Source organism: Ursus maritimus, unplaced genomic scaffold (assembly GCF_017311325.1).
Source record: "Ursus maritimus isolate PB19 unplaced genomic scaffold, ASM1731132v1 scaffold_32, whole genome shotgun sequence".
Taxonomy (NCBI): Eukaryota; Metazoa; Chordata; class Mammalia; order Carnivora; family Ursidae; genus Ursus; species Ursus maritimus.
The window spans coordinates 19,824,124-19,848,648 of NW_024425786.1; the positions used below are offsets into that span (position 1 = coordinate 19,824,124).

The following is a 24,525-nucleotide window of genomic DNA, read 5'->3' on the forward strand; positions in this document are numbered from 1 at the left end:
CCATGAAGTGCCTGGCACATGATACATGCTCAAATGGTAAATGGCAAATGATTTGTCCCTTCCTATGCTAACATTCTGGTTCCTTAAAAAAAAAAACAAAAAACAGGGGTGCCTGGGTATCTCAGTCAGTTAAGCACCTCCCTTCAGCTCAGGTCATGATCTCTGGGTCCTGGGATCGAGTCCCGCATCGGGCTCCCTGCTCAGTAAGAAGTCTGCTTCTCCCTCTCTCTCTGCCACTCCCCCCTGCTTGTGTTCTCTCTAGCTCTTTCTAGCTCTCCCCCCCCATAAATAAATAAAATATTTTTTTTAAAATATTTTATTTATTTATTTAACAGAGATAGAGACAGCCAGCGAGAGAGGGAACACAGCAGGGGGAGTGGGAGAGGAAGAAGCAGGCTCACAGTGGAGGAGCCTGATGTGGGGCTCGATCCCGTAACGCCGGGATCACGCCCTGAGCCGAAGGCAGACGCTTAACCGCTGTGCCACCCAGGCGCCCCAATAAAATATTTTTTTAAAAAAACTTTTTTCTTTTAAATCAACTACCCCTATGCTGACCAGTAGCCATCTGCTGAAAATGACAGTTTGAGAGATTGGCCTCAAACCAACCAAATCAGAGAGATAAGAAGGTTAATGCTGCTTCCTTCCCCACTATTATTCTGTGCCCAGGCATCCCAGCCCACGTGGGGCTGCTGTTGACAGTGGTTTATTTAGCACTTTTTCTCCAAGGAGCTCAGGGCACTTTACCAAAACTGACAGTCCTGCTCACAGTGCCTCTGTGAGGGAAGCCACCACACTGCCACCACAGATATGTCATCTCCAGGCTCCCGAGAGCCCAGTCCCAGAGTCTGCCAGTGTTTTCTTCAGGCTCCTGGGATCTCTCAGCTGGACTAGCACATTCACTTGTGGATCTGTGGAGAACCTGGTTTTTAACAGAAGTGGGGCTGAAGGAGCCATCCATAGGCCCTGCCCGTAGCAGTGGTTAGTGGGTTGTTGTTGGGTGTTTTCCTTCCTTTTTAACCACCTCCCCCTCAGTTCCTCAGATTTCCAAGGGTATATACCAAGTTGAGCAGGGATTCCTCAGTCGAAGGCAGCAGAAGGAGAGCAAAGGGAAACTTTGGCTTTACCTATACCATCTGAACTATTTTTACCATGAGAATATTCATATTTTGTTTAATTAAAAACAAAAATATTCAGGGGTGCCTGGGTGGCTCAGTCGGTTAAGCATCTGACTCTTGGTTTTGGCTCAGGTCTGACCTCAGGGTCCTGGGATCGAGCCCTGCCTAGGGCTCTGCCCTCAGTGGCAAGTCTACTTGAGAAATCTCTCTTTCCCTCTCCCTCAGCCCCTCCCCCCACTTGCATGTGCAAGCACGTGCACGCAAGCTCTCTCTCCAAATAAATAAATAAATGTCCAAAACACTTAATTTTCCGAAGTCATTTGAATAGGGCCAAGTTCTTATGGATGGACCTTTGATTCCTATTCTGTTTCAAAATACACTGATTTCTTTTTTCTGTGAGCAGGTAGTTCATATTACCGGAAGCTGGCAGATCAATAAGGAATGGGTACTGAAGGAAGGAATGCTTAGGGAACCTACTGGTCCCAAAAGAGAGCTTTGAGCTGTGGTTTATGTTACAGATCAGGGCCTAACAAGTGGCTTTCAGGGTCTACACAGTTGGTTTCTCTTGTCTTCTTGCTGCCTCTTTGAGTTTATTCTCCTGGGCTCAGAAGTCAGGTGTCCCTTGTATAGGTTGGTCTTCAACATGGGGGTGGAATCCTCCTTTCTTGGGATGAATCCAGGGCTTTTTATAGCTCCAGGTACTTTAGTCCTTTGGAAGGGAAGACCCCCTCGTGATACCTACAAAAGAGCCTTCTTGAGTTCTTTTCCATGCTGGGACTAATTCTTATGCATATTTAAAGCATGCTCTGGGGTGCTAGGTCTGCTTCTTACAGGAATGCTAGCATTTTCTGACTTCTGAGCTAACATTGGAGAGCTGGATACAGGCACAAATGCATACCTACCTGCCTGTCTTGCCTTCAGGGCAAGCTTTATTCCATAGAACTCAGCAGAAATGTTCCCAGCTTGGTGAAGTAACCAGCTGATTTGCAGAAGGTCCAACCAGCCTGGTACTTGGGGTAGAGCCTAAGAGGTGCCCTCTGGCCTTCAATGTTATTGTCAGACTCCAGGGTCAGTGTCATCTTGAACTAATCTCATTAGGGTGAGCTTGTTGTAGGAATAGGAATAGACTTAACTCAGGCCATTTTGGATCTCCTTTCTCTTCAGGTGTGTCTCTTTAAGAGAACTTCTTTTTTAACTGTTTGAGCATTAGGTTTTTCCCAGATCTGAGCCCCTACCCAAAGCTCTCATCCTTTGTTCAGGGCATAGTTAGTACCCAGCCTGAAGTTACTGTGTGGTGTTGAACCAGTGATATTGCTGGAGAATGAAGTTGGGGCTGGGTGTGCATTTCCTGTGGTGAATATTTTTCATATTGAGCTCCTGGTTGCTAATCTCAGGAGTTTACTAACCTAGAGTGAACCTTTTTACTGATAAATTCAAGGTAAGCAAAGCCCCTAATAAGCATCACGTTCTCACTGAAAAAACAAAGCTAGGAGGAAAACTGTGATTTGTTTAGCTGGTGAACATTTGTTCATCCTTGTTATGGGCCACTTGTTAGGAATATAGTCCCAGATTTTCTTGGCAGTTAAGGAATTGTCTTTCCTATACAACATATCCCTTTTCCACGTCCTACCCTGTATGTTTACTGTGTGGTAGCTTGGAGCAAGTGCATCCTTGGTAAATGGAGGTTATAATAATCTGATGGAGAGGGGATCTGTGAATGTTGCCCAAACTTGTTTAACATTCTCCTATAGCTAGCTCCTGGTGCCATCCTGGCAGTGTTTTGTCAAGTTTCCCCATTGGAAAAGAACTAAAGGCTCACTGAAAGAGCAGCTTTCTTAAGACTATAGAAGTTGGGGACAGGAGAGAAGATGAAAGTGCTAGATGATCTGCTCTGGTAGATAGACCGTGCGTCAGCAAACTACAGCTTGTGGGCTAGTTACTTGTTTTTATAAATAAAGTTTTATTAGAACACAGTCCACCCACTTGTTGATGTTTATCTGTGACTTCTTTTGCACTATGGTGGCAGAGTTGAGTAGTTGTGACAAAGACTAATGGCTCACAGAGTCTAGAATATTTTCTGTCTGACTCTGAATACTCTGAATAGAGGTTGCCATCTGTAAGCTTTAGTATCATGACTACGTAACTTGTGCAGTGTGTTTGCTCTTGGTTGTCTAGGGAAAATATTAATTGTGTAGTACAGCTGTTGAAAGAATAGTCTTTGTGCCTAACACTGCTAATCCATATCCTTGTGTGTATGTTTCAGGATCTGTCTGGTTCAATAGACGATCTCCCCATGGGGACAGAAGGAGCTCTGAGCCCTGGAGTGAGCACATCAGGGATTTCCAGCAGCCAAGGAGAGCAGAGTAATCCAGCTCAGTCTCCTTTTTCTCCTCATACCTCCCCTCACCTGCCTGGCATCCGAGGCCCCTCCCCGTCCCCTGTTGGCTCTCCCGCCAGTGTTGCTCAGTCTCGCTCAGGACCACTCTCGCCTGCTGCAGTGCCAGGTACCTTCAAGTGCTGGACTTCGGGGAGAGGGAAAAGGGACTGGCCCCCAGTGATATCAGGAAGCCCTAGCCTTCCACTGCCACAAAGAGCATCTCTGGTTCACGTCTGCAAAGTTTCCCTTCAGCATTTGAAGAAGAGAGCTAGGATCCCCTTGGTGGGGTCCCTCTGTATATGTGGTATTGGGAGGTTTGGCCTTGCCAGGAGCCATTTCCAGCTCTGAAATGACCTCCTAGCTAGAATTTCCAGGCTTAGCCATGATTGGCTTCTTTCTCTGTTTGGAGCAGGCAACCAGATGCCACCTCGGCCACCCAGTGGCCAGTCGGACAGCATCATGCATCCTTCCATGAACCAATCGAGCATTGCCCAAGATCGAGGTGAGACCCTGGGCTTTCAGGGAGGTGCAGAAGTCTGAGGGAGCCATTTGATTATCTTGTGCAATTGCTTTTGGAGAATTATATGACCAGGAAGCTTAGGACAATCCCAGCAACAAATTGTGAAGTTAGAGTGGGCTTGACCATGTTGGCGGCTCCAGTACTGTGTTACCCCCAGCGTTGTTCCTCAGTGTTTGTGTTCTGTTGGATTCCTCCCTACGTTGTGTCTAATTTGGTCAGCAAATACTGAAGACTTGGCATCAAATCTTTACCCTTTAAATCCTGTCCTATTTTGTTGTCATTGCTGTTTGTCTTTTCAGACCCCCATTTAGTAGAAACAGTTGGCATGCCCTGGTTAATGACTATGTCACTTTGGAGGGTGCCTAAAAGAGCACATAATTATATAGCAAATAAGATAGAGACTTCATGCAAGTAGTTGCTAAAGAAAATGTAGATGTGAGGTCCTATGTGAGGTCCTATGATAAGGGAGAACTTTGTTCTCATTGTACTGAGGTAATATATGGACACTACCCACGAACAGGTTACATGCAGAGGAACCCCCAGATGCCCCAGTACAGTTCCCCCCAGCCCGGCTCGGCCTTATCTCCGCGTCAGCCTTCGGGTGGACAGATGCACACAGGCATGGGCTCCTACCAGCAGAACTCCATGGGGAGCTACGGTCCCCAGGGGAGTCAGTACGGCCCGCAGGGTGAGTATGCTACCCTGTTAGGAGTACACAGAGGTGTATACAGACGCTGCTATCTGGGTTGTAAGAGTAGGGCTGCCCTTTGCTTTAAATCCACCAAAGCCAGGCCCTAGAATGGGGCGGGACTGTCGCCATGGGAAAGTCCCTGAATATCCCTGAGCCTCTTTGATCCATAAAATGGGGAGAAGGCGTTTAGCCCAAGACTGGGCAGACACTTAATGGTCATTAAAGTAAATTAGTCTTGGGGCACCTGGGTGGCACAGCGGTTAAGCGTCTGCCTTCGGCTCAGGGCGTGATCCCGGCGTTATGGGATCGAGCCCCACATCAGGCTCCTCCGCTGGGAGCCTGCTTCTTCCTCTCCCACTCCCCCTGCTTGTGTTCCCTCTCTCGCTGGCTGTCTCTATCTCTGTCGAATAAATAAATAAAATCTTAAAAAAAAAAAAAAAAGTAAGTTAGTCTTAATAGAATGTATCTTTGCTCAGAATGAGCCCTGGATGGATCTAAAGCTGAGTGTCTTACACAGAGCATGGAAGAGACAGGAGATTGCCCATGTAGAAAGGAATGAGTTCTGGGAGTTGGGCCTGGGTAGCAGCAAAGCTACTCTTGCCTGCCAGCCAGCCTTGCTCTGTGCTGTGCTGGCCTTAGGATGAGAGGACAACTGAGGCCTGCCTTTTTATGTTCCTGGCCTCCCCTTTACTTTTTTTTTTTTTAATGGGGTGAAGGCTGCCATGAAGTTGGTCTCTTATCAGACCAAATAGTGAGTGATTCCTATCATTTATTATCTTTGGAGTTTTAGAGCTGAGTGAGATTAAGGAGTTGCTAATGAGTCACTAACCAAGTCTCTGCATCTTCTCTTCTTCTTTCCTTCCCAGGAGGCTACCCCAGGCAACCAAACTATAATGCCTTGCCCAATGCTAACTACCCCAGTGCAGGCATGGCCGGAAGCATGAACCCTATGGGTGCTGGAGGTCAGATGCATGGGCAGCCTGGCATCCCACCTTATGGCACACTCCCTCCAGGGAGAATGAGTCATGCCTCCATGGGCAACCGGCCTTATGGCCCTAACATGGCCAATATGCCACCTCAGGTTGGGTCAGGGATGTGTCCCCCACCAGGGGGCATGAACCGGAAAACTCAAGAAACTGCTGTCGCCATGCATGTTGCTGCCAACTCTATCCAAAACAGGTAAGGCCTGGGAAGTGAAGAGGGTGTCAGCGGAAGGAAATAAATTGTAAAGTGATTTGGGTTGTTGAGATGCTTCTGGATCTGAACCATGCCATCTTGGTAAATATGTATTTTATTGAGAGCTCTTTAGAAAACTGGGTTTCCTTACAGTGGAAAACAACAACAACAACAAAAGTGCTGATTCTTAAGCATCTTCATTTGGTATCCAGTTTCACATGACTAGATATTGTATGTAAAGAACTTCATAAAGCATAGGTTATTTTGATAAGTAAAATAAGTTTTCAGAGTTATCCATTCCTTCTGTCAATCTCGTATTTTCATTTCCAAAAGGATTTTAATGATACACATGATTTGGATCTGTATTGTGAGAAATAGAGGATGGTAGGGTTGTGGTTTGCCATTTCTCTACCGTTCTGTGTGGTTCTTTGTGTTTGAATCTGGCACTGAAGTGCAGAGAGCTCATGTGATTTGGTTTAATGACTTTGAAGATTCATCCGTTCTTCCTTGGACACTCACTTTGGTGGCCGTTCACTTCAGTGAATATGCTTCCACTGGCTTTTGAAGGCTCTGTGTACCCCATTGTTGGTGGCTACAGGTCTTACAGTGACTCTTGTCTTACTGGAATGCTGATGAGCTAAGGTAGACTAGGGTGATTAATGGTAAAGAGATGGGTTTGGTAGTACTTCAGAACGATGGAAGCATAGAGTTTGCAGTAGGTCCATCAAGAAAGCACCTCCAGGTACTACGCAGTGAGGGGTCAAGGTTGGTTGGGATTTGTCATGACAGAGTGGTAAAATCTAGGGCTTTTGCCATAGAGAGGGCCCTTAAATGGAAACACATTTTGGCACTGGAGGTGCCTTAGAGAGAGACAGTACTTAAGAGACACGGTAGGGGTCCCTTCTTCAAGGATTCTATCCTTTAAAATTGAGCTATGTTTTCCTGTTTGGAGCCTGAACCATCTTAGAACCTTTCATGAGAGGTAGTAGGTAGGAATGTCTAGGTCAGGTGGTACGTGGTTGTGGTTTGGGAAACTCATAAACTTTTTCCTTGTAAGCCTTACTAGATGATCTTGGCTCACAAACTCTATTTAGCTCAGGTCCAAATCTGAAAGCTCAGTGTCTCTAACTCTTATCTCTCTCTCACTTTCCACCTTCTTCCTCAGGCCACCAGGCTACCCCAATATGAATCAGGGGGGCATGATGGGAACTGGACCTCCCTACGGACAAGGGATTAATAGTATGGCTGGCATGATCAACCCTCAGGGACCCCCGTATCCCATGGGTGGGACCATGGCCAACAATTCAGCAGGTAGGTCCAAGTCCTTGCTCACCCCAGGAATTTCTTCCAGCATGATCTTCATGTCACAAACTTATTGGACTTGGGACTTTTTTTCTCTTTTATAGGGATGGCAGCCAGCCCAGAGATGATGGGCCTTGGGGATGTCAAGTTAACTCCAGCCACCAAAATGAACAACAAGGCAGATGGGACACCCAAGACAGAATCCAAATCCAAGGTAATGATTTATATCCTGACTCCTCTCAACTCTCTGTCCCATCCTTTCCAGGGATAGGAAGGAAAAAGAAAAGAGGGTGACTAGACTCTAGCCTTTTATGACACGGATTAGATCTTCTCAGAAAAGGCTACTCTTGCCTCTTCTAATCATAAAGGGTCCCAGGCTAATAGCTCATTGAATTAGGTTTCAATTAGCCTAAAGGGTCCTGATGTAAATAACACAATGTTCTCACAGCTGTCTGTGATAGAGGAAATGCCAGGCCTGCAGTGTAGAGTTCTCTGTATTGCCCTTTGTGAAACTGTGCACCCTGTCCTCATGCATTGATAGGTGGTATGTGCCATGGGCAACTAGTTGCTCTTCTCTTCCTGGTCCTTACTCAGAGCAGCAGGAATGGTTGGTGCCCTGTGTTCTATAAAGAGGAAGATGAGGCAGGTGGGGGTTTGGGTCCTTGCTTGGCCTCCCTATAGGATGGTCCTGAGTGTGCTCTCTGTTGGGTCGTGCGGCAGTCTGGGTACCTGCTCAGTGTTTGAATCATTTGAAACATTTCTGCCCTTTGTCATACCCAATTTTCCCTATCTTATAAAGTAGGGGAAATAAAAATGTATAGCTGCCATGTCCTGTGGACCTTCACCTCTGACTCTGAGACCCTTTTAGCCATCCTCCTGTCTGAGACAGGATAGTTAACATCCAAAGCCTTTCAAGCAGGTAGGAGACCCTTCCTTTCTTGAGAGGAGGAAGTTTCTTTTCATTTTAGTCCATCCCATTGTCTGAAAATCACATTTTGAGTTTCTTGAGTTCTCTGAAACGCTCTATAAAAGCATGCCCAGGCTCCTGGGTAATAGCATGGGAGTAGTATAGTGACATTGTTGTCAGGTGGATAAGGGTTTGACACTTAGCTCTGTTACTTAAAAAGGATGAGATTTTAGGAATGGCCTCCTGTGCCTGCTTCCTTATCTTTTAAGAGGAGGATTATTAATAATGCCTAGTATATAAAGGCGTCTAGCACGGCACCCTATGCATAATATATAGGCAGTGTTAGCTTCCTTCCTTTACAGGAAGAATTTCTATTTCCCATTTGGTCTTTTGACCTTGCAAAGGCAAGGTACATGTTAGTGTCTACCCCAGAATAAGAAGCTTTACCACTGCCCTAATCAAGGGACTTCTGAGACCACCCTTAGCATAGGCTTTGAATCTGACCGGTTCCTATGAATCTTGACCTGCCCCTTCCAGAAATCCAGTTCTTCTACTACAACCAATGAGAAGATCACCAAGTTGTATGAGCTGGGTGGTGAGCCTGAGAGGAAGATGTGGGTGGACCGTTATCTGGCCTTCACGGAGGAGAAGGCCATGGGCATGACAAATCTGCCTGCTGTGGGTAGGAAACCTCTGGACCTCTATCGCCTCTATGTGTCTGTGAAGGAGATTGGTGGATTGACTCAGGTGAGTGCCTAGCACTTGGCTTCCTCTGTGGTTTCAACAAGCCTCTCTCTAGGTACTCAGTGGCTTCACCTGGTGCCAAGCATCCCACAGGGACATCACCGTCTCCTGCTCTCTGAGGCACATACTGACAGACTGGAAGCACAGGGCTTCCAGAAGATAAGACAAAGACAAGAGGCTGAGCCCTCCCCTGGATAGTATGAAGTAATTAGCGTTGAGTTTACCATACATCTAGGGTCTCACTGGGGTGCGAAGATAGGGAAAATGCAGGAGGCAGTTTGGCATAGTAAGCAAGGGCATGGTTTGGAGAGATGGGTCTGGTTTTGAATTCTTTCTTAGCCACTTAACAACACGTGTGACATTAATCAAGGTGTATGACCACTCTGAGCCCTAATTTGCCTTATTCGTAAAGTAGGGATAGTGTGTATCCTGCTAGACTTGTCAAAAGCTAGAAATAATACGCAAAGCTGGCAGCAAGATTTCTGCCATGTAAATTGGTCTCCAAGATGGTACAGGCGTAGCCAGAGTAGTTGCTGACCCTTTCCTTCCAATCCCAGTGAAGATGGGATTTCAGGAGCTACTTAATAGAAATCGCTTACGAAGGATGAAGCAGGCGGGGAAGTTGTGTTCAGTTATTCCATATGGCAGACTTAAGTGAGTGCATTAATCTGTGCTGAAAACCTCTGAGCTGAACAGCACCCTGAGCCTTGCCCCTGCTCTGACACCTTACAGCTTCGCCTTACACTCCGCCCAGGAGGCCTGTAGTTGAGGCAGTGCTGCAAACTTTCCTCCCGTGTGTGTTCTGTAGTCATCGGATCAGGAGCCTGCTGTTGGATCTGAGTTTGTGGCTGAGCTCAGGGGGAGGCGTGGCAGGGAGAGACGTATTCCAAACCTTCTAAATCAGAAGAGGAAAACAGCTGTCACCAGCAGAAAAGAAAGTGATTGGAATGAAGCCAACCAACAGTCAGTTATGAATTCCTTCTCCCTTCAGGCTTTATTCCCCTCCCCCACAAAGGAAAACAAAACAAAACAAGACACGTGCACACCGCCGCATAACCGGCGTGGGAAGCAAAGCCATAGCAGGCTTCTGAGGTGACCCTGGGCTTATTCCCTGCCATTCTCCCCAGTATTGAGTTCTCCTGGGGGGCATCAGGTTAGGTTCGACATACTTTTGATTGGCTGGGCTTCTGGATTCACCAAACCTAGGATGCAGTACAGAGGGAATCCCGAAGCCTGCACCTGTCTTCCAGTTTGTGAAAGGATGCCAGCCTTTTAGGTGCTGTGATGTAACCGAATGCTAAAGACCGTGAGAGTTCAGAGGAGAAAGTGCCATTATAAGTTAGTTTGTGAAGCTTCAGGAAGGCAGAAGATGAGTTTGAGTTTCTGTGAAGGATTAGTAGGGTGTAGGTAGAGGAAGGGGTCATCCAGTTGACCAGCCTAGATGGCATGGAGATAGGAGCGAGTTTGGTATATACCCAGCCAGTGCCATCTCTGACCTTCGGGCTTCAGCTCAGATGTTAGCCTGCTCTGGGCAGTGCTCCTGGTCACCTCCCCGCCATCTAGGTTGTCCCTCTCTTTGCTTCCTTATCACTCTTCTCTCTGGTATCACAGGTACCAGGTCAGTAGATACTACAACATGTTGAGCTTTCTTTGTGGGTTGGGACGGGAAAACTGGTGTTCCCAGCCTTTGAGGTGGATGAGTTAGCATAAGAATACATGAAGAAGGAGACCTGCCTGGCTAGAGCAGAAAGACCATCTGATTGTAGGGATTGGGGAATGGTCTTGGTCACTGTGTCCTGAAGGTTAGGAAAGGAGACCAGTGTAGGCTGGCTGCTGGGAGGGCACAGAGAAGTTAGAGGGCCTGAAATGTCTCCTGGGCAGTCAAGACAGTGGTGAGGGAAGGGGGCTTGTAGTTAGTGCCATGTCACTGAGAAGCAGGGCAGCAGTGGCACAAGAATGTACAATTTGCAAAGAGCCCCACGAGAAAACGGCCCAGATATGGAAACTTCCAGTTTGACAAAGTAAGTCAGGCAGAACGGTAGCTGATACTGCCACGACTCCGTTTTGGACAATACTGATGTTTATTGTTGCCTTTGAAGGGGTTTGGATCTGATGGTGATCTCCACACCATTTTTCAGTAGTATATACTTGTGTAAAGCATCGTACCTTCTGAATTCTGTTCTCTCCCATTAATAGTGATGTGAAATTTGCCCTCTTCTGAATAAGCACTGTCTACTCGTTGCAGTGATCTATGGATAGAGCCTGCTGAGGGTAGAGGGAAGCTAGCTTGGATTTAACATTTCTTGTGGACTACGCACTGAGGGGGGTTAACTTTGGTGGTTCACTGAGAACTGTGATTCCATAAGAGATGAGTGCCTGGCAGCCCGACGGGGTTTGGGGCTTGTGAGCAGGAAGACCAGGTGGAAGATGTACCTCGACTCTTCTGGTTGATTGTACAGGTCAACAAGAACAAAAAATGGCGGGAACTTGCGACCAACCTCAATGTGGGCACCTCAAGCAGTGCTGCCAGCTCCTTGAAAAAGCAGTACATCCAGTGTCTCTATGCCTTTGAGTGCAAGATTGAACGGGGAGAAGATCCTCCCCCAGACATCTTTGCAGCTGCTGATTCCAAGAAGTCCCAGCCCAAGATCCAGCCTCCCTCTCCTGGTAAGGATCGGGTGAGCAGCTCTACTAAGGCTCACCCTTCACGGATAGCATGCAAGGGCCCAGGCTCCTTATTCAGCAGTGCCTGGCCCCAAGGACACGTGCTCTGCCCTGCCCTACCCCAGGGCTTACCACGTTGGCAGAACTAAAGGGCGGGCAGTGGCGACTCCCTTGAGAGGTAGTCTGCAGCAGCCCTTAAGTTTTAATTTTCATTGTGCACCTGGCATCTTGCCAAATGTTTGTAAACTAGCGAGTAGGAGGGACACCAGAGGAGTGGGGAAATCTGACAAATCGCAGTGAGGCAGGGCCATCTGGGAGCTTTGGCCCACTGATGTCAGCGCCTCAGAATGCAGCTCAGACTAGAGCCCTGAATTCCCCAGGGAGCTGAGATGCTAATGAATGGGCAGGAGGGGGTGGGGAGGGGATATGAATGGAACTCTCTGATGGGAGTGCCTCTGCCCACCCTCCTTTCTGAGAGGAGGCTGGGGCCTGGGCAAGCTTGGGGAGGGAAGAAGGCCAGGGCTCCTAGAAGGTGGGTGTAAACACATGTGCCCTGGTATTGACCTCTGAGGGTGTAATGAGTGCCTGAGATGACTCATCAGCTGGGGAGGCCTAAGCAGTGGGATATCTGCTGCTGGGAATGGTAACTAATGGAAACATTAATTACTGGTAGTTCTGCTCTCATCAGCTTAGAGGAACATTGGAACCTGAGAGGTGACACTGCTAGATGCTTGTGAGTAGGAGCTCCTAGGTTCCTAAAGTACACTGCCGGTTTGGGGCAAGATGGAGCCTTCCTACCTAGGGTTCCAGGGGCTCTGACTGGGAACTTGTGCACCAGCATTATGGGGTTTAGTAGGTTAGACAGGGTCCTTGGGGAAGTAAAGAAAAGTAGTCAGGGAAGCTGGGAGAGACTCAAGGAAATCACTAGCATGGTGATGGCATCACCACACTACTCCTGTTCTCCAAATGTGAAACAGTAGCAGGGAGCAATAGAAACCTGAAATTCCCCAGGGCACCTGGGTGGCTCAGTCAGTTAAGCGTCCGACTCTTGGTCACAGCTCAGGTCTTGATCTCGGGGTCGTTCAAGCCCCACGTCAGCTTCCATACTGGGTACGGAGCCTTTATTAAAAAAAAGAAAGAAGAAGGAGAACCCTCAAATTTCCTTCATTACTTGGCCTTACATATCCCCTGCTGAGAAGGGTGATTTAGGCTTTAAAGAACCCCAGCTTTAGCCTTCCAAAGAGATCCCAAGGCATTTGTGTATTTCTGTGAAAGTTAAACACTTGCTGGCTCACCCCACATCTCTGTCCACAGCGGGATCTGGGTCTATGCAGGGGCCACAGACACCTCAGTCAACCAGCAGTTCCATGGCAGAAGGAGGAGACCTGAAACCACCAACTCCAGCATCCACACCACACAGTCAGATCCCCCCCTTGCCAGGCATGAGGTAAGGCCAGGTGCTGGGGCAGGTGGTTTGGAGGACCTGGGCAGAAGTGCATGAGCTTCTGTGCAGCCCAGTGTGGTCCCTGCTTTGCCCGCCCAGCCAGGGACTCTCATGTGCCCTGCTTACTGGAGGAATTGCTTTATTTGGGGTTTAATTGTCTTTCCTCACTCTGGAGCAGGAGCAATTCGGTTGGGATCCAGGATGCCTTTCCTGATGGAAGTGACCCCACATTCCAGAAGCGGAATTCCATGACTCCAAACCCTGGGTACCAGCCCAGTATGAATACCTCTGACATGATGGGGCGCATGTCCTACGAGCCAAATAAGGATCCTTATGGCGGCATGAGGAAAGGTGACCAACTGCTTGAGGACGGGGCCAGGAAATGGGGGACTATCTTGAGAGTGGTTCAGGGTTCTTGTCAAGCCATTCTCAGAGATAAGGCCTTTCCAGACCTAACCACCACTCTTCATCCCTACCTCCTTTCTTGTCTCCCTCTCCCTAGGCTCACCTTATCATACCTTAACAAGTATATGCTCTTTGCTGGTTGGAGCCTCTTTAGATCTCTTCTGAACCTGTCAGGGAAACCATAGGAACAAACCCGAGCCCTGAAGAAGGCTTGGTCTTTGGGGCAGGCAAGGTGTAGGTTGCTAGGCCTGCTGGCTTACTAGTTTGCTCACTGCCTTCCTTTCTGCGCACAGCTCCAGGGAGCGATCCCTTCATGTCCTCAGGGCAGGGCCCCAATGGCGGAATGGGAGACCCCTACAGCCGAGCTGCCGGCCCTGGGCTGGGAAATGTGGCGATGGGACCGCGACAGCACTATCCCTATGGAGGTCCTTATGACAGAGTGAGGTGAGCATGGCCCCTGCTCCTGTCCCACCCCAGCCTCCCACAGCTATTGTGGACTCAATCCACTTCTCCAATTGTGTTTAGGACGGAGCCTGGAATAGGACCTGAGGGAAACATGGGCACTGGAGCCCCACAGCCGAATCTCATGCCTTCCAACCCAGACTCGGGGATGTATTCTCCCAGCCGCTACCCCCCGCAGCAGCAGCAGCAGCAGCAACGGTGAGTGAAGGCTGGTGTTCGTGCCGCTCTGGCTCAGGCTTCGCCGTTTCCCACCCTGATCCTCTGTTTCTCTCCCTCCTGCAGACATGATTCCTATGGCAATCAGTTCTCCACTCAAGGCACCCCTTCCGGCAGCCCCTTCCCCAGCCAGCAGACCACAATGTATCAGCAGCAGCAGCAGGTGAGGCGGGCAGCAGGTTCCCCTTGAGAGCCGGTTAGAAGACCAAGTTGAAAAGTTTAAGAAGGGCTTGCTCTAGATACTTCGGTATTCTCCTAGCCACATAGTTCTGCTGAAGAGCCGAGCCCTCCATCTCATCCCTGTTTAGATTCCAGTCCAGTCTCTCTAGTTCTCCAAAAGATCTAGAAACCGACCTTATTTTGATTTTTGAACTTTGCTGCATTTTTCTACCTCAAGAAAGGGGGACCCAGGGGGAAATAGGGACTGATGCTTGCTTTCAGAAACAACTTGAAAAGATCATTTGTAAAGGTGATTCCTTTCTTCCCTTGGAGTCCATGTCCTCTCCTGGGGGCACAGAAGTATACCTGGCAAGTGTCCAGCGTAGCCATCTTGGCGGCTGTGGGTCTTCTGTCCCTGAGTGCAGAATATTAACTTCCCCTCTCCTTGTCCCTGTCTTAGAATTACAAACGGCCAATGGATGGCGCATACGGCCCTCCAGCCAAGCGGCACGAAGGGGAGATGTACGGTGTGCCGTACAGCACGGGGCAGGGGCAGCCCCAACAGCAGCAGTTGCCCCCAGCCCAGCCCCAGCCTGCCAGCCAGCAGCAAGCTGCCCAGCCTTCCCCTCAGCAAGATGTGTACAACCAGTATGGCAACGCCTATCCTGCCACTGCCACTGCTGCTACTGAGCGCCGACCAGCGGGCGGCCCCCAGAACCAGTTTCCATTCCAGTTTGGCCGAGACCGTGTCTCTGCACCCCCCGGCTCCAATGCCCAGCAGAACATGCCACCGCAGATGATGGGCGGCCCCATACAAGCATCAGCTGAGGTTGCTCAGCAAGGCACCATGTGGCAGGGGCGTAATGACATGACCTACAATTACACCAACAGGCAGAGCACTGGCTCTGCCCCCCAGGGCCCCGCCTATCATGGCGTGAACCGAACAGATGAAATGCTGCATACGGATCAGAGGGCCAACCATGAAGGCCCGTGGCCTTCCCATGGCACACGTCAGCCCCCATATGGTCCCTCTGCCCCCGTGCCCCCCATGACAAGGCCCCCTCCATCCAACTACCAGCCCCCGCCAAGCATGCAGAATCACATTCCTCAGGTATCCAGCCCCGCTCCCCTGCCCCGGCCAATGGAGAACCGCACCTCTCCTAGCAAGTCTCCATTCCTACACTCTGGGATGAAGATGCAAAAGGCAGGTCCCCCAGTACCTGCCTCGCACATAGCACCTGCCCCCGTGCAGCCACCCATGATTCGGCGGGACATCACCTTCCCACCTGGCTCTGTCGAAGCAACACAGCCTGTGTTGAAGCAGAGGAGGCGGCTCACGATGAAAGACATCGGTAAGGAGACTCCCTGACCAGGTTGCTTCATCTGCCCCTGAAAAACTTGTCCATTTTTCTTTCTCCATCCTAATACTCTGATGGGTTAAGATCTTGGTCCAATGTTGTCTAAAATAGAGCCAAAGAACTTTGGATAAGGAAAACAGCTGATTTCAGGCTTTACCAAAGCAAGCGCCATGCAATGATGTCCTAAGGGAGCCTAGAAGCAGATATGTGTCCTATCCTAGATAGGAACTGCCTCCCGCCATATGTTATCTTCAGAGTAGCCTGACTGATGGGCCAGCCCTGGGGGAGCATCCGGCCAACCTGGGCTTGGTAGATGGGCGACATGGAGGTTTATTTCAGGAACCCCGGAGGCATGGCGGGTAATGATGTCCCTCAAGTCTGGGCTGCTGGCAGAGAGCACATGGGCATTAGACACCATTAACATCCTGCTGTATGATGACAACAGCATCATGACCTTCAACCTCAGTCAGGTGAGTACAGGTGCCTGGGAAAGATTGGACGAATGGGAGGGCCTGGGATCTTCTGGAAGCAGACTGCACTAAGTGACACAGGGAATTAAGCCATCCCCAGCCAACGTGGTCTCCCCTCTCTCGCTTACTTTCTGGTATCTTCCGTGCCAGTGCTTTGATTCCATGCCAGTACTTTGCCACTGGCCACGGGCCCAGAACACTGAGAACAATAATAATTTGTGTAAGGTATCAGGATTGACTTCAAAGGGAATTTGGGAGAAACTTTTTGGTATAGGTAAGAAATGCAGATTCTGTTGATGTGAGTGAAGACACCAACTTTCAAGACTACCAAGAAAAACCTGTGGTCTTCATTAGTGAGCACGGCAGTTTCTTCTTCCCTGTCTTCATCCGCTGTGAATATAGGAGCTCTCTATTGAGCCCATTTTCCTAAGGTGTAGAAGGGGAAGTGGAGTGAAGTCTGCTTGCGGGTGGTGGTGGTGGTGGTGGTGGTGGTATTTTAATTCTGTTCTTGCCGAGGTGATTCTCCAGATCCTCTCCCCACAGGACGTGCACCTCGAGTCTCCCCAACAGCTGGGAAGAGTTGCGCTGCACCATCCCACTCTTTCTTTTGATCCTCCTTAGTCCCCAACCCATCTATCAGGGAACTGACTAGAGGGCATTGTTATTAAGAGTTAGCCATTTCTTGTGCCCTCACTTTGTGCTAGGTCCTTCATATATTTTCTTTCAAGTCATCCTCACAACAGCTTTCTGAGACACATGTGGCCTCTTAGAGATGAGGAAACAGGCTCAGAGTCTTCTCTTTGCCCAAGTTCACGCAGCCGTCAGCAGTCTTTCTGATTCCAAAGCCTGACTTTATGTCCATTACATAAAATTGCCCCCCGTGAAAAGGAAAGGAACAGCTATTGATTGAGCAATTCCCATATGCCAGGCATTTGGTATATTCCATTTAGACCTCAGAACAACTGTGTCAGGTGTAGGAATTTCCATCGTGTTCAATGGAAAGATAGGAGTAGTATAGGTTAGAGAGTATAAATTACATGCCTAGTTCCTAGAAAAGCCAGAACGCAAACCTAGATCTTTCTAATTCTAAAGCCCTTATTTTTTCCATTCTGCTTTACTCTCTTCAGCCGGGATTAATCTTGACTGGAGGTTAGTGTTTTCTTCTAGAGGTAAATGGCCTATACAGATCCAAGCTGGAATTTGGGTCTACCTAGCACCAGCTTGGACCAATGTTTGGAGGACTGAAGCCTCATCCCACTCATTACGTTGCATGATTGATTCATGGAGGTCCAGCCTCCTGGAATGTTGGGGAGCTTGAAGAAGAGAGCAGGTGAACATCTGTCCACACTGCTTTCCCTCTCTCAGCTCGTGTTGAAGGGGTCATCCCACCATGCCTAGTCTTGGGCTATACTTGACAGTGGAATGTAGAGTGTCCCAAGAGAGACAGTGGCAAAGACCAGCAGGTAGGAAACTGGGCCTGGTGAAGAAAAGCAGGAATTGGTTGGGAAAAAGAAGGCCAAGAGATGGTGAGGTACAGAGCTGTTGGTCAGCATGTCCATTCTGGAGGCAGGCTTACATGAAGGTAGGCTGAGCAGAAGGAAGAACTGTGTGCTGGACGTAGGAGAGATTGAATGACTTGCTGTGTGGAGAGCCTTCGGGAAAGGAGCAGCTCGGTCTCTCCCAGGGATACTGATGTCTGACCTACAAGGAGAGTGGGGGAGATTAAGTAGAAGACCGTGGGAGGCCTCTCAGGTCAAGGATTCTCTCCTTTGGCCCACTCTTCTCCCTTCATTTATTTCCTGTTTTTCTCTTTTAGCTCCCAGGTTTGCTAGAGCTCCTTGTGGAATATTTCCGACGTTGCCTGATCGAGATCTTTGGCATTTTAAAGGAGTATGAGGTGGGTGACCCAGGACAGAGAACACTACTGGACCCTGGGAGATTCAGCAAGGCGTCTAGTCCAGCCCCCGTGGAGGGGGAGGAGGAGGAAGACCTTCTAGGTCCTAAACTAGAGGAGGAAGAAGAGGAGGAAGTAGTGGAAAATGACGAGGAGATGGCCTTTTCGGGCAAGGACAAGGCAGCCTCAGAGAGTAGTGAGGAGAAACTGATTAGTAAGTTTGACAAGCTTCCAGTAAAGATCGTGCAGAAGAATGACCCGTTTGTGGTGGACTGCTCAGATAAGCTTGGGCGCGTGCAGGAGTTTGACAGTGGCCTGCTGCACTGGCGGATTGGTGGGGGGGACACCACTGAGCATATCCAGACCCACTTTGAGAGCAAGACAGAGCTGCTGCCGACCCGGCCTCATGTGCCCTGCCCACCAGTCACCCGGAAACATGTCACAGCAGCAGAGGGTACACCAGGGACAACAGAACAGGAGGGCCCCCCGCCTGACGGCCCTCCAGAAAAACGGATCACAGCCACAATGGATGACATGTTGTCCACCCGGTCCAGCACGTTGACCGAGGAGGGAGCTAAGAGTGCAGAGGCCACCAAGGAGAGCAGCAAGTTTCCATTCGGCATCAGCCCGGCACAGAGCCACCGGAACATCAAGATCCTAGAGGACGAACCCCACAGTAAAGATGAGACCCCACTGTGTACCCTTCTGGACTGGCAGGATTCCCTCGCCAAGCGCTGCGTCTGTGTCTCCAATACCATCCGAAGCCTGTCGTTTGTGCCAGGCAACGACTTTGAGATGTCCAAACACCCAGGGCTGCTGCTGATCCTGGGCAAGCTGATCCTCCTGCACCACAAGCACCCAGAGCGGAAGCAGGCCCCACTGACTTACGAGAAGGAGGAGGAGCAGGACCAAGGGGTGAGCTGCAACAAAGTGGAGTGGTGGTGGGACTGCTTGGAGATGCTCCGGGAAAACACCTTGGTCACGCTCGCCAACATCTCGGGGCAGTTGGACCTCTCCCCGTACCCCGAGAGCATTTGCCTGCCTGTCCTGGACGGACTCCTACACTGGGCAGTCTGCCCTTCCGCTGAAGCCCAGGACCCCTTCTCCACCCTGGGCCCCAACGCCGTCCTCTCCCCCCAGAGACTGGTCTTGGAAACCCTCAGCAAACTCAGCATCCAGGACAACAATGTGGACCTGATCCTGGCCACGCCCCCCTTCAGCCGCCTGGAGAAGTTGTATAGCACCATGGTGCGCTTCCTCAGTGACCGAAAGAACCCGGTATGCCGGGAGATGGCCGTGGTACTGCTGGCCAACCTGGCGCAGGGCGACAGCCTGGCAGCCCGTGCCATCGCCGTGCAGAAGGGCAGCATCGGCAACCTCCTCGGCTTCCTGGAGGACAGCCTTGCTGCCACCCAGTTCCAGCAGAGCCAGGCCAGCCTGCTCCACATGCAGAACCCGCCCTTCGAGCCAACTAGCGTGGACATGATGCGGCGGGCTGCCCGCGCGCTGCTGGCCCTGGCCAAGGTGGACGAGAACCACTCGGAGTTCACGCTGTACGAGTCACGGCTGTTGGACATCTCGGTATCACCGTTGATGAACTCATTGGTTTCACAAGTCATTTGTGATGTACTGTTTTTGATTGGCCAGTCATGACAGCCGTGGGACACCTCCCTCCCTGTGTGTGTGTGCGTGTGTGGAGAACTTAGAAACTGACTGTTGCCCTTTATTTATGCAAAACCACCTCAGAATCCAGTTTACCCTGTGCTGTCCAGCTTCTCCCTTGGGTAAAAAGTCTCTCCTGTTTCTCTTTCCTCCTCCTCTCCCCCCCTCCCCCCTCACACCTTTCTGTTCCTTGTCCTCACCTTACCCCCCTCAGGACCCCACCCTATTTGAAAAGACAAAGCTCTGCCTACATAGAAGACTTTTTTATTTTAACCAAAGTTACTGTCGTTTACAGTGAGTTTGGGGAAAAAAAATAAAATAAAAATGGCTTTCCCGGCCCTTGCATCAACGGGATGCCACATTTCATAACTGTTTTTAATGGTAAAAAAAAAAAAAAAAAAAAAGGAAAAAAATACAAAAAAAAAAACCTCTGAAGGACAAAAAAGGTGACTGCTGAACTGTGTGTGGTTTATTGTTGTACATTCACAATCTTGCAGGAGCCGAGAAGTTCGCAGTTGTGGACAGACCCTGTTCACTGGAGAGGCCTGTGCAGTAGAGTGTAGACCCTTTCATGTACTGTACTGTACACCTGATACTGTAAACATACTGTAATAATAATGTCTCACATGGAAACAAGAGAAAACGCTGGGTCAGCAGCAAGCTGTAGTTTTTAAAAATGTTTTTAGTTAAATGTTGAGGAGAAAAAAAAAAAAAAGGCTTTTCCCCCAAAGTATCATGTGTGAACCTACAACACCCTGACCTCTTTCTCTCCTCCTTGATTGTATGAATAACCCTGAGATCACCTCTTAGAACTGGTTTTAACCTTTAGCTGCAGCGGCTGCGCTGCCACGTGTGTATATATATGACGTTGTACATTGCACATACCCTTGGATCCCCACAGTTTGGTCCCCCTCCCAGCTGCCCCTTTATAGTATGACGAGTTAACAAGTTGGTGACCTGCACAAAGCGAGACACAGCTATTTAATCTCTTGCCAGACATCGCCCCTCTTGGCGCGATGCTGTACAGGTCTCTGTAAAAAGTCCTTGCTGTCTCAGCAGCCAATCAACTTATAGTTTATTTTTTTCTGGGTTTTTGTTTTGTTTTGTTTTCTTTCTAATCGAGGTGTGAAAAAGTTCTAGATTCAGTTGAAGTTCCTGATGAAGAAACACAATTGAGATTTTTTCAGTGATAAAATCTGCATATTTGTATTTCAAACAATGTAGCTAAAACTTGATGTAAATTCCTCCTTTTTTCCTTTTTTGGCTTAATGAATATCATTTATTCAGTATGAAATCTTTATACTATATGTTCCACGTGTTAAGAATAAATGTACATTAAATCTTGGTAAGACGTTTGTGAGGCTTTTTGCTGTTTTCAAACTATTTAACAGCTTGACCTTTGGCAGGTGGGGAGGGTGGGAGTTGCTGGTTCTGTTCTTGGAAATCTCCCTTGGTGTGCTCTCTTCCCTGAATGGTGGCATCCTGGACCCTGTCATTTCTATACCATATTCCGCTTTACCTTCCACAGTGTAAGTAAATTTAAGAAAGCATCTGCGATGATTTCACCTGCAAGGGGAAGTTCTAGGCATAAAAGGCACGTTAGCCTCTTGAAATAAAATGGGTATAAATAGCCAAAGAAATTGGTGATACTCTAGAAAAAGAAATTTTTTTGTTTTTGGAAATAGCTGGCTAAGGGAGGATATCTGCTTTTCTAAGAAATTTTTAACAGACAAGCATTTATCTCAAGGCAGCCTCCAATTTAACTGTGTGGAAGTTTAATTTGAACACCTCCGAGCTAAAATGCCCTATCTTTCCCTAGAAATCTGCTTTTCCCATACTTTTCCCAGTAAACAGCTCCATTGCTTGGGAAAACAAAAAACTGCTTTCATTTCCACATCCAGTGTGTTCGCCCTTTCCAAAAAAGAACCCTCAGTTGAGCCACTACCACTGTAGTTCAAGACACTATCGTATCGTTCTTAAATCCTGACGTATCCTCCAAACTGACCTTGTTTCTGCTTCGCCTGGTTGAACCTATTCACATAGCACTCAGACACTCCCTTTAAAACCCAAGATCAAAATCCTTCAGTCTTCTCACTCTGAGTAAATACTTAGAATGACCTGCGAGGCCCTCAGTTGTCTGGCTTGCTGTTAGCTCTCTGGGCCCCTTTTCTCTTCCCCGTTGCTCACTCCCCCACATAGGAATGATTCCATCTCGGGCCTTTGCACCTCCTGTCCCCTCCGTCCAGAATACTCTTTGACCAGATAACTCCGTGGCTGAAGTCCTCTTCTTTGGATCTTTGCTCAAATACTATGTCGGTGAACCATTCTCTAGCCACCTTATTTAAAATAGCAATGTCTGCTCCCCTACCTTATTTCCCTCTCTGCCTTATTTTTTGTGGCCCTTGTTACTTGCGGCCTATTATACGGTTGCCCCTTGAACAGTGCGGAGACTGGGGGTGCCAACACCCCACCCAGGCAAAAATACTCATTTTTTTTCAAATTTTACAAATGTTGCTTTTATTTATTTTTACTTTTTGTTTTTTAAGTAATCTTTACCCGCAACATGGGGCTTGAAGTCATGAGCTCATGAGCCCGAGATCAAGAGTCACATCCTTTACCAACTGAGCCAGCCAGGCAACCCCCAGAAATACATGTATTAACTTTTGACTCCCCCCAAACCTAACATTAATAGCCTTCTGTTGACCGGAAGCCTTACTGATACATAAACAGTGGATTAACACATATTTTGTATGTTACGTGTATTACACACAGTATGCCTACAATCAAGGGAGAGGGAAAAAATGTTAAGAAAATCGTAAGGAAGAGAGAATACATTTATAGTACTGCACTGTATAAAAAAAAAAATTAAGTGGACCCACGCAGTTAAAACCCTGTTTGCTGTTCAAGGGTCAACCGTATGTTATACTCACCTGTCATCTCCCACTAGAATGTAAGCTCTCTCAGGGCATTATTTTGTTCACTGCTACATCCGGGTCCTACGACACAGGGTGACCACTGAAGTAGTTGTTGAATAAAATTGTAGATGTTGGCTAGATGCAGTTACTTTTATAAGGTTAACGTTGCAATATATGGCTTCTCTGTTCATCTCCTTCCTTAGGGAAACAATGGAGGGACCAGAAGCAGTAACAGAGAAAATACCATTGTTGTGGACACTTAGAAGTGAAACTTGTGTACCAGACACAGTACATCAAATAATCCTACAAGGAAGGATTGAAGATTGTACCTGTGAGTCAGTATTCTGGCTCCCATTTTACACTTGAGGAAAGTGGCTGGTTTGAGCTCACACACCAAGCGAGGTCCCATGACCAAAGCCCTCCTTCCTGGGTCAGAGGACAACCAGGAGTAACTGAATCTGGCTGTGGAGCTCAGTAGGCAACATTTGTTTTTGTCATATTCAGCATGAGGTAAAAATTGTCCCAAGAATTTCAATCAGGTGTTCATCGAACTAAGTGTGGTTGTTAATATTTGGGTCAGGGTCAGGAATGAATAATCATTATTCCCCTATTGATTGAGGGGGAGGTAGAGACAATGGCTAACCTTCGTCAACCCAGATGCCTTCCAAGGACTCTTCTGGAAAAAAACTACATGGGAAACTTTTCATATCTATATTTTGGTGAGTGGTGTTGCTAATGGCTATTTTTGTACTGGGCCTCTTGAACTCCATTTTCTAGTCTAGAAAGTGCATTTCTGGGCTATGTGTGGAGCATTACCTAGGAGTTTGGTTTCCTGGGTTCCTTTCATCTGCTCCCCTGCAATGCAGGGGGAGCCTTGCCTGGTCTCCAGTTTCTGACTGGAGTTACCACAGGCTGAGAGAACTGCTAGCCACTGAGCTGTGAGTAATTTGCTTTTGAGAAGTAAATAGAACCTCGCCAGTAGAGAACCCAGAGGTGTGGCCAGTAGTTCTTTTCCCAGGCTCCTCCCTCCCCACCCCCCAAATGACCTTAACCTTCTTTCATAGCTGGAGAGCTGCCAAGTCTGGCCTAAACAATACTCTCAACCTCATTGGCTCTTTTGCCTTGCAGCCCCTGCCACCCCCAAGTGGCTAAGGCCCTTCCCACTAGGCCTCTCAGTGGGGTCAAGGTTTTCTAACTACTGAAAGGCAAACACCGAAGGAAGGGTGAAAAATATTTAGTGTCCATGGCCTTTAAAGGATCAGTGTTTGGCTCCTGCAATTGAGAGGCAGGGTGGGGTCTTTGTCCCGCGGTGGTTGGACATCTTCAAATGATACAACAGAGGCCAAAAGGAATGTCCAAAACCTGACTGGTGCCACCCCAGATTTCAGGATGGATGTAAATGTCACCCAGCACCCTTGGAAACTGCCAGTGAATGCCCACAAAGAAAAGATGGAGCATAAAGTTCTGCCTGTCATCACAGGCATTAGTCCCTGCCTGCTAAGCTGGCAGTGACAGAATCAGAAGCCAGTGTGGTCACTTTTGTCCCATAATGGCGTGGCCTCAAAGCCAAGATCAGGGTCAGCTATCCCATCATTCACATAGGACTGGGGCCATGGAAAGGTTTGTGTCTGAAACTGAATTACTGAGAATGGATACACTGGTCTGTTCCTCTGCCCATTCTGGGGCCAAGGCCATCTTCGGACATGGTACAGGAGCCAAGCAAGGCAGCTGCAGAAAGAAATGAGTTGTCAGGTTGCTCCAGCATGGTGAGTGCTCCATGAGAACTACCGAACTTCCTTCTTCACACCTCCAGTGGGAACATCGCTCTTCCCCCTTTTTGTTCAGGGAATTACAACAGCCCGTCTTCATCGAGCGCTTTGGGCCAAGCACTATAGAACCCATGAGGTAGATATTACCGTCATCTCCATGAGGACGAGGACTGTGTTTGTCTTGCTCAGTGGTACTACTGCCTCATCCCCTGTCACGTAGTAGGCACTCCTATTCTGTGGACTAAATCAAAGAGGTAAGATAGGAATTTAGTAGA

At 48.5% G+C, this 24,525-nt stretch overlaps 1 protein-coding gene across 3 annotated transcripts in view; it reads left to right on the forward strand.

Moving 5' to 3' along the window:
• Positions 1 to 20,911, forward strand: part of ARID1A (AT-rich interaction domain 1A) — an 80,316-nt gene extending 59,405 nt beyond the window's left edge. For 2 of the 3 annotated variants that reach the window (XM_040619069.1, XM_040619067.1), the window contains 16 exons: positions 3,379 to 3,619; positions 3,905 to 3,994; positions 4,533 to 4,700; positions 5,570 to 5,882; positions 7,045 to 7,190; positions 7,286 to 7,395; positions 8,626 to 8,835; positions 11,292 to 11,499; positions 12,811 to 12,943; positions 13,116 to 13,291; positions 13,639 to 13,789; positions 13,871 to 14,005; positions 14,090 to 14,186; positions 14,643 to 15,534; positions 15,880 to 16,010; positions 17,827 to 20,911. In XM_040619069.1, coding sequence (XP_040475003.1) covers positions 3,379 to 3,619; positions 3,905 to 3,994; positions 4,533 to 4,700; positions 5,570 to 5,882; positions 7,045 to 7,190; positions 7,286 to 7,395; positions 8,626 to 8,835; positions 11,292 to 11,499; positions 12,811 to 12,943; positions 13,116 to 13,291; positions 13,639 to 13,789; positions 13,871 to 14,005; positions 14,090 to 14,186; positions 14,643 to 15,534; positions 15,880 to 16,010; positions 17,827 to 19,557 — 4,932 coding nt within the window. In that variant the 3' untranslated portion in view covers positions 19,558 to 20,911. The remainder of the gene's footprint in view (positions 1 to 3,378; positions 3,620 to 3,904; positions 3,995 to 4,532; positions 4,701 to 5,569; positions 5,883 to 7,044; positions 7,191 to 7,285; positions 7,396 to 8,625; positions 8,836 to 11,291; positions 11,500 to 12,810; positions 12,944 to 13,115; positions 13,292 to 13,638; positions 13,790 to 13,870; positions 14,006 to 14,089; positions 14,187 to 14,642; positions 15,535 to 15,879; positions 16,011 to 17,826) is intronic. The other variant, XM_040619068.1, reaches the window with a different exon arrangement.
• Positions 20,912 to 24,525: the final 3,614 nt, after the last annotated feature.